At 40.4% G+C, this 9,581-nt stretch overlaps 1 protein-coding gene across 1 annotated transcript in view; it reads right to left on the bottom strand.

Moving 5' to 3' along the window:
* LOC109848002 (dynein light chain 1, cytoplasmic-like) overlaps positions 7,803-9,581 on the bottom strand; it is a 3,295-nt gene continuing 1,516 nt past the window's right edge. The window contains exons 2-3 of the mRNA XM_020417253.1: positions 8,176-8,288; positions 7,803-8,094 (exon numbers count right to left, since the gene is read on the bottom strand). Of these exons, the coding sequence (XP_020272842.1) occupies positions 7,903-8,094; positions 8,176-8,288 (305 nt within the window). The 3' untranslated portion in view covers positions 7,803-7,902. The remainder of the gene's footprint in view (positions 8,095-8,175; positions 8,289-9,581) is intronic.

The raw sequence follows: 9,581 nt of genomic DNA, 5'->3' as shown, positions 1-9,581 counted from the left end.
CGCCTGCGAGCCTGTGCGTGGACCTCGCCTGCTGGAGTTTCTGAGCTCGCCTAAGACCCCGAGTTCGCCTGATGGAGGCGAGGACGAGCTCGCTTGCGGAGCGGGTAGAAGAGCTCGCCTGCGTGGGTGGAAACCAGCTGGAGGCTTAGGGTTACCCTATAAAAGGGAAACCTTGTTCACGAGATTAATTTGAGCTCTCTCTCGCGATTTTAACAAAGGCGATTTTTCATCTCTGTGGCGGCGACTGTTGGATAGCAGATTCCTAATATATTTCCTAATTTATTTTGGTAACAGATTATTAGGATTCCTAATTTGTTTTGGTAACATGATTCCAAATCTGTTTTGGTAACAGGTTATTAGGATTCCTAATCTGTTTTGTTTTTTGTTTTAGAATTCCTAGTATGTTTATGATTTTAGGATTTCTATATATATTGAACAATTGGAAGAGAGAATTGAGAAGAAAATTAGGGATATTTGGAGCACAGAAAAGAGGTATTTTCTGGGAAGAGAGAATTGAGAAGAAAATTAGGGATATTTGGAGCACAGAAAAGAGGTATTTTCTGAGCTATTGATTAGGCTTTTGTTTGGAGAGAATTAGAGATTTGTTGGTGAGATTAATTGATGAGTTTGAGTGATTTGTAATCTCAGTTTGTACTCTTCTTCTCTATTAGTGAAAAACCTTATCCCCTTCTTGCCCCGTGAACGTAGGCAACTTGCCGAACCACGTTAAAATTGGTTGTTTATGTTTGTGGCATTGATTTGGTTCGTTTGGCCTTCTCTCGACGTTCGTTTGATTTGATTTCTCGAAGCACGTTGGTTTGGTTGTTTGGCTTCCGCAGCGCTCAACAAGTGGTATCAGAGCTCGGGCTACACTTGGGCTATTTGGAGGAGTATGTCGTTTTGGAGGCTCGCCTAGGGTTTCGTTTGGTGATAAAGGTGAGATCTTTTTAGTAAAGACTCCATCTTTTTCAGTTTTGGATCTATTCTTTATTTGTTCCATATTTGTTTTGGTGCTTTGAGAAAGATGGTCGGAAAAGAAGGAGTTGTGGAGGGTACTTACGGCGTGAAGACCGTCCAAAGTTTGAATATCCACTCTATGAAGATAGATGTGGAGAAGTTTAATGGCACAAATAATTTTAGTCTTTGGAGATGTGAAGACTTGGATGCTCTCAATGCGTAAAATTTAGAAGATACTTTAGAGTTGGACGGGAAACTGGACGACATTGAGGAGAATGTTTGGAAAAAGATGAATAGAACGGCGTGTGGTGTGATTAGATCTTGTTTGACTCAAGATTTAAAATATGATGTGATCAATGAGACTTCGGCTAAGAAGATTTGGGAGATCCTAGAGGGCAAGTATTTGACCAAGAGTGTAGAGAACCGCTTGCATTTGAAGAGGAGGCTTTATCGCTTCCAATTAAAGAAGGGGCCCTCCATTGGTGATCACATGAACCACTACACGAAGCTTCTTACGGATTTGACGAATGTAGATGTGATGATTGAAGATGAGGAGAAGGCGTTGTTATTGTTGAGTTCCTTACCTGACGAGGAATATGAGACATTCGTTCTTACTCTTATTAATGGGAAGGCATCTCTTTCTTATAGTGAGGTTACCGCTATACTTGTGAATTATCAGCTTCGAACAAAGGATAAGAAAACTTCAGTTGAGCCGGTAGTAGGGGCATTGGTCGCAAGAGCAAAGAGTCCAAACCGTGGTAGGATGTCGCAATCTAGAGGGGGCACATCTTAGAGTTCGTAGGAATCAGTGTGCCTTTTGTAAAGAGGATGGACATTAGAAATACGAATGCCCAAAGTTGGTTGATCGAGCCGGGAAGAATAAGGGGAAAGCTATTCAAGCTTCACAGGTGAATGTTGTCAAGGCTAGTGGCAATAATTTATATTCGGATTCCTCGGGCTACTCGTTATCTGTACTACCATCAGTTTGTGTTACCGACTCTACAGAGTTAATGTTGGATTCGAGTACTTCTTGTCATATTTGCCCTAGGAGAGATTGGTTCTCCAGCTTTCAGGAGTTGGAAAGAGGGGAGGTCGTGCTCATGGGTAATGATCATGAATATGGATTGGTTCTCCAGCTTTCAGGAGTTGGAAAGAGGGGAGGTCGTGCTCATGGGTAATGATCATGAATATCCTATTGGTGGTATCGGTACCGTTCGGATTAGGATGAGTGACAGAGTGATTCGGGAGTTGGTTGGAGTAGGGTTCGTTCCTCAGTTGAAGAAGAACATCATTTCACTTGGAGTTTTGGAGGCAGAAGGCTATAGGGTGACCTTGGTCGATTCACGTTTGAAGGTCACATTGGGGTCCATGATTGTGATAAAGGACGTCAGGAGGAATAATTTATATTATTTGATTAGGAGCATGATGTTTGATAGAGAGCTAATGACTTCTTTGGATTTGGCTAGACTGTGGTATTTGTTAAAGCTGGGTTATTTGATTGGTTATATCGTGCATCGTTTGTTGAGGAGTGATTTGACCTACAAATTAAAGTCCTTTGAGCACATTTATATGAGCAAGAAGACCGAGGTGGAGTTTGGTACTTCTATCCATCGATCGAGGGGTCGTTTAGGTGGTGTTCAGTTAGGCAATTGGGGGCCTTCCAAGCAGGCATCATTGGGAGGTAATCGGTATTTGGTTTCTGCAGTTGTGGATTGTTCTAGGTATTAGTGTGTTGCAACCAGGTCCTATTGGTGTGAAATCCTAGAAGTCAACAACAATGGGAAGAAGTGTATTGGCAGAAAGGTAACCCGTCGTTCTAGTTTTGGTAGGAGTTCTTTCTTGCATTTGTGCCGAGCTCATGGCAGTTTGAGACACTTCATTGATGTGGAGACATTGGGGTGACGATATGAGATGACAGTTTTTATGGATCGTTCCTTACTGGAGGGGGATCGACGTTGGTTGTCGAGCATTGGTTTTGGTTTTGGAGCTTCGACATATTTGGGTCATCTTGGTCATAGGTTGCCGACTGTTGCGTGTGGATATTTTGGATCTGGTAGAGCTGCTTTAGATTTTGGGTTGTGTCGGATATTTGGTTGCCCAGTATTTAGTCACATCGAGGATGTGAGATTTGATCCGATTGTACGTTTGGGATTTAGAGGTTTGTTTGATTATCAGTTAGGAGCTTCTAATTTTGTTCTGAGCAGGTATGTCACATTTGACTCTCGGTAGATGGAGAGTATTAATCAGATCATTGGGATATCATCGCAGGTGGAGGGTGATGCTACTTCACATTGGGTGGAGATTACTCCACATACTCCAAATCATACTGCGTCATTTAGGATTCTAGCTGAGGTGACACCGTTTAGAGATTATTTAGATTTGGATGCAGATGATGAGTTGGTTTTGAATTCGAGTGCAGCTGGTGGACATGTTTTGGATACGGCCATTGGTTCACCTCAGGTGGAGATGTTTGATTTGTTTCAGTTTGGGGCCATTAGGAGCGCTATCAGTTGCAATTGGTTCACCTCAGGTGGAGATGTTTGATTTGTTTCAGTTTGGGGCCATTAGGAGCGCTATCAGTTGCAGATCCGTTGGTGATATTGGTGAAGAGTTGTTTGTTTCAGTTTGGGGCCATTAGGAGCGCTATCAGTTGCAGATCCGTTGGTGATATTGGTGAAGAGTTGCAAACTTTTCTATTTGATTGAGACCCTTTGGAGGCCGTTTGGGTGAACTACGTGAAGGCTTGGTTCCTTAGGCAAGAGGTTACGTAGGCAGTCGTTTATGATGCGGCCGGTTTGGTGAGTTGATACCGATATTTGGAGTTTGTTCGCATTCTCGTTTGGGTTCTCGACTTATTGTGTATTGAGTCCGTTGTCGTGGATTTGTTCCACTTCGTACTGGACGTAACAAGTGAGATGTTTGGTTGGTATTGGTGTCGGCTCAGTTTTGAAAAAACTTAGCTGATGTGGAGAATTGTTGGATAACAGGTTCCTAATATGTTTCCTAATTTATTTTGGTAACAGATTATTAAGATTCCTAATCTGTTTTGGTAACATGATTCCAAATCCGTTTTGATAACAGCTTATTAGGATTCCTAATCTATTTTGTTTTTTGATTTAGAATTCCTAGTATGTTTATGATTTTAGGATTTCTATATATATGGAACAATTGGAAGAGAGAATTGAAAAGAAAATTGAGGATATTTGGAGCACAAAAGAGGTATTTTCTGAGCTATTGATTAGGGTTTTGTTTGGAGAGAATTAGAGATTTGTTGGTGAGATTAATTAGTGAGTTTGAGTGATTTGTAGATTAATTAGTGAGTTTGAGTGATTTGTAATCTCAGTTTGTACTCTTCTTCTCTATTAGTGAAAAACTCTATCCCCTTCTTGCCCCGTGGACGTAGGCAACTTGCCGAACCACGTTAAAATTGGTTGTTTGTGTTTGTGGCATTGATTTGGTTCGTTTGGCCTTCTCTCGACGTTTGTTTGATTTGATTTCTCGAAGCACATTGGTTTGGTTGTTTAGCTTCCGCAGCGCTCAACAACGACAACTTCTTAAGGGTTTTGAGAAGGGTTTTTTGAGAAGAGAAATTGAGCGGTGATTTTAGATTAAAATCACACGCGTATTTTGAGAGATCTCAAGTTTTAGATCTTCTCTATTTCAAGCTTTGTAATTTCTTGTGGTTAAACAATAAATTATTCGTACGGCTCCCGTGGACGTAGGCAAGTTTGTCGAACCACGTAAATATGTTGTCTCGTCTCATTTACTTACTGTTTTATCTGTGTATTCGTTATTGCTTGTGATTGATTGGTTTTGAGTTTGGCTTAAACTCAAGCTTGGGTTGTTTTCTCTTCGGATTAAATAGCTTCCACGGCGGTGTGGGCATCTCTCGCCCTCAACAGGAGGTTATCAAGGAGGATGATGATGATGACACTCCGGATGCTTAGGTCAAGAAAGTTTGTGTGTACTGCTTTGCTAGCCCAAGGAGGGATGCTCCTCCTTTTGTTGTCACCCTCTGATGTTTCGCTACATCTCAGGTTCTTGGTAATGCCCTTATGTCTTCTTTGGTTAAAAAGTTATAGAGCCAATAAGCACTTTCTTGTTTAGATCTTTCTTAAAACAGTTAGCTGTCTTGGGGAATTTTAGTCTCCCCGGCTACTATGATTTGCGCAACTTGGAAGCCAACTCACAATCGACAAGATATAAAACAACCACAATCAAGAAGAAAGAACACCAAGATTTACGTGGTTTAGTCGACCAACTTCGACCTACGTCCACGAGAAACAATACGAGAAATTCACTATGTATCAGGGAGAGCTACAAGAAGAACCACTCAACTCTCGTCTCTCAATCTTTCAACCTCGCATACATAATCAACTCTCATATTACCTCCAAAGCCCTCTCCTTACAATCTTTTGAATGGACAAAGACTGCGAAACCCTCTCCTAATGATGTAATATTTTGCACGGACAAAGACTACGAAAAACTCGCCTCTCACACAATATTCTTGAATCAGGTTACGTCCTCTGTTAATCTTAGATTACAAGAATATTGGCTCTGTCTCATTTGCTTAATTTTTCCTCCAATAATAGAAGAATATATATAGGAAAACCAAAACTTTATCTCTAGCCTAACTTCCTAATTAGAATAGGATTCAAACTCCTAATCATGATGAGACTCAATATCCTAATCATGATAGATCTCTAACCCTATCTAATTCCTATGAAGTTATATAAAGTATCAAAGACACAATCCTAACAATCTCCACCTTGGATTTAATTCCCAAACCACCTCGAAGATCTTCCATTGTCGTCTTGAAACTTTACCTCTCCTGCTAGCGTCTTCTATTCCTTTCGCACTTCAAATCGAAGCACCTGCACTCCAACTGAGATGTCCCGTGACCCTCGCTACTCGTTATCATCTGCTTCACTGTGGCGCCTCCAACTATCTTGTGTACACCAATAGATTTTCACCACCTCTAAAATTAGAAGCAAATCAACCATGCTTCTTCTCCCAAACTAAACTTGGCAGTAGCTTTTCCCCCACTTGCTGTCCTCGTACTCCACCTGCATCGCTTGTCTCGAATCATATCGGTGCACCTCTCCTACTCCACACTACGAGCCAGATGCCTCCATCTCTTCCATCACTTAGCTTGGGCCGAATATGAGCGTTCATCGCCTTCAAGTCCAATGTCACCATCTCTATCAGCATTTATGTTACTCAATCGTGCCTGCTTGCAAGCTCCACTTAATCTGGCACTGTCCTCCTCGAGTCTACACACCAACCAACTACTGCTCCCACGATGACTCTGAATAATTATATGCTAACAACTCTACTGCTAGAATCACATCTGATTTTCTACGCCAGTCTCATCTGTCGCATACTTGTTTGCTCTATCTGCCATTAGATCTGCCTCGTCATCACCATCAGAACTTTTCAGCATTGTCTGACCAATCTGAGCATAATTTAAAAAATCAGACCCTCCCATTGCATTCAGAGCACAGCAAAACCTACAAATCAACTCCTGGAATACCAAAATCTACCTCCAAACCCTCAATCAGAAGACAACTTAATCTTCCTTTTTCTTTCTCTTCATCTTGATTCTTGTAACACCACTGATCTTCACTTTAGTACAACGTCTATCTTGGGAACTCACTCTCGGATCCATCAACATGCTCTGATACCACTTGTTGGAGAATTTTAATCCCCTGCGTACTACGATCTCCGCAACTTGGAAGCAACCCACAATTGACAAGATATAAAACAACCACAATCAAGAAGAAAGAATACCGAGATTTACGTGGTTCAGTCGACCAACTTCGACCTATGTCCACGGGCAACAATACGAGAAATCCACTATGTATTAGGGAGAACTACAAGAAGAACCACTCAACTCTCGTCTCTCAATCTTTCAACCTCACATACATAATCAACTCTCATATTATCTCTAATGCCCTCTCCTTATAATCTATTGAACGGACAAAGACTGCGAAACCCTCTCCCAATGATATAATCTTTTGTACGGACAAAGACTATGAAACCCTCACCTCTCGCACAATATTCTTAAATCAAGTTACGTCATCTGCTAACCGTAAATTACAAGAATATTGGTTCTCTCTCATCTGCTTAGTTTTTCCTCTAATAATAGAAGAATATATATAGGAAAATCAAAACTCTATCTCTAGCCTAACTTCCTAATTAGAATATGATTCAAACTTCTAATCATGATGAGACCCAATATCCTAATCAAGATAGATCTCTAACCTTATCTAATTCTTATAAAGTTATACAAAGAATCAAAGACACAATCCTAACAAGCTGACATGAGTTCGAAAATACTTGAAGCTTTTAGAATAGCCTGTGCTTTTGATTGCAGAATCAATAGCAAGTTAATAACAAGTTAAAGCCACAATGACTTTTTGTTGAGGGTAGCTGCTAGAATTAGTACTATGTGCATTTTGGTTCCAAGGTGTTAATAGTCTGCCACGTCCTGTTAATATACGCTTAGAGATTTCATGTCAGAAGATGTATTTCGATTCCTATCTCGAGTGCTCTTTGGTTCAAGTGCAAACTTGGGAAATAGTAGTTGACGTCCCTTTCCTTGCGAAGACTGATGAAACGTGTCAGAATCCGGTTTGCATCACCTGTTACTTTTCTATGTTCATTTGCTCTATGCGTGCATAACTTCTGATACCAGGATCCTATAACCTGTACTGTCTTCACTTGATACAACCTTGCAGGTTTCAAGAATTATAATTAGGGGTTAACTTTTTAGCTGTAGCCTTTTAAATCAAGTGTATTTTTCCATACTAAAAAATTACAGACAGACAGAAAACTGTGTTGTATGAAGCAAAACAGGAGATGTATTCCTCATTACATTACAATTTATCCCCTTTAAAATAACAACAATAAGGGTCAGAGGATAATAATAAAAAAGCAGAGGATTCATGCCTTCACCAGCTCCTTCGCTATTGACCGCTCAGTCTCGACGTGAGGAGCTGCTGATCCCTTGAAGAGCAAGATTGCAAGGCTTCCTATACTAAAATAGATGAAGCAACCCCTGTGATGTGTGACGAATGAGCCAAAATCAGTACCAACGATGCATTGCCACCCTGGATCATACAACTTGTCGAACTCCTGTACCGACACGATTTCTAAGGGAAGGAAGAGGGGGGAAAGGACTTGCGTCTCAGTATTCATAATTTAGAGCATATATACCTTCTTGATGAAGCGTGCAATCTCAGTGGAGTCTGTGATATCAAACTCATCAAGGGCTTTCCCTGCGAGATGGAGGGCTTCTTGCTGCATAGTCTGCAGCATGTCAGTGTCACCTATGAAAAACCTACAAATCAACTCCTGGAATACCAAAATCTACCTCCAAACCCTCAATCAGAAGACAACTTAATCTTCCTTTTTCTTTCTCTTCATCTTGATTCTTGTAACACCACTGATCTTCACTTTAGTACAACGTCTATCTTGGGAACTCACTCTCGGATCCATCAACATGCTCTGATACCACTTGTTGGAGAATTTTAATCCCCTGCGTACTACGATCTCCGCAACTTGGAAGCAACCCACAATTGACAAGATATAAAACAACCACAATCAAGAAGAAAGAATACCGAGATTTACGTGGTTCAGTCGACCAACTTCGACCTATGTCCACGGGCAACAATACGAGAAATCCACTATGTATTAGGGAGAACTACAAGAAGAACCACTCAACTCTCGTCTCTCAATCTTTCAACCTCACATACATAATCAACTCTCATATTATCTCTAATGCCCTCTCCTTATAATCTATTGAACGGACAAAGACTGCGAAACCCTCTCCCAATGATATAATCTTTTGTACGGACAAAGACTATGAAACCCTCACCTCTCGCACAATATTCTTAAATCAAGTTACGTCATCTGCTAACCGTAAATTACAAGAATATTGGTTCTCTCTCATCTGCTTAGTTTTTCCTCTAATAATAGAAGAATATATATAGGAAAATCAAAACTCTATCTCTAGCCTAACTTCCTAATTAGAATATGATTCAAACTTCTAATCATGATGAGACCCAATATCCTAATCAAGATAGATCTCTAACCTTATCTAATTCTTATAAAGTTATACAAAGAATCAAAGACACAATCCTAACAAGCTGACATGAGTTCGAAAATACTTGAAGCTTTTAGAATAGCCTGTGCTTTTGATTGCAGAATCAATAGCAAGTTAATAACAAGTTAAAGCCACAATGACTTTTTGTTGAGGGTAGCTGCTAGAATTAGTACTATGTGCATTTTGGTTCCAAGGTGTTAATAGTCTGCCACGTCCTGTTAATATACGCTTAGAGATTTCATGTCAGAAGATGTATTTCGATTCCTATCTCGAGTGCTCTTTGGTTCAAGTGCAAACTTGGGAAATAGTAGTTGACGTCCCTTTCCTTGCGAAGACTGATGAAACGTGTCAGAATCCGGTTTGCATCACCTGTTACTTTTCTATGTTCATTTGCTCTATGCGTGCATAACTTCTGATACCAGGATCCTATAACCTGTACTGTCTTCACTTGATACAACCTTGCAGGTTTCAAGAATTATAATTAGGGGTTAACTTTTTAGCTGTAGCCTTTTAAATA

The sequence above is a fragment of the Asparagus officinalis genome, chromosome 7 (assembly GCF_001876935.1).
Source record: "Asparagus officinalis chromosome 7, Aspof.V1, whole genome shotgun sequence".
Taxonomy (NCBI): domain Eukaryota; kingdom Viridiplantae; phylum Streptophyta; class Magnoliopsida; order Asparagales; family Asparagaceae; genus Asparagus; species Asparagus officinalis.
Note: the sequence above shows the minus strand (reverse complement) of the source record. Positions and strands in the feature narration are given on the sequence as shown.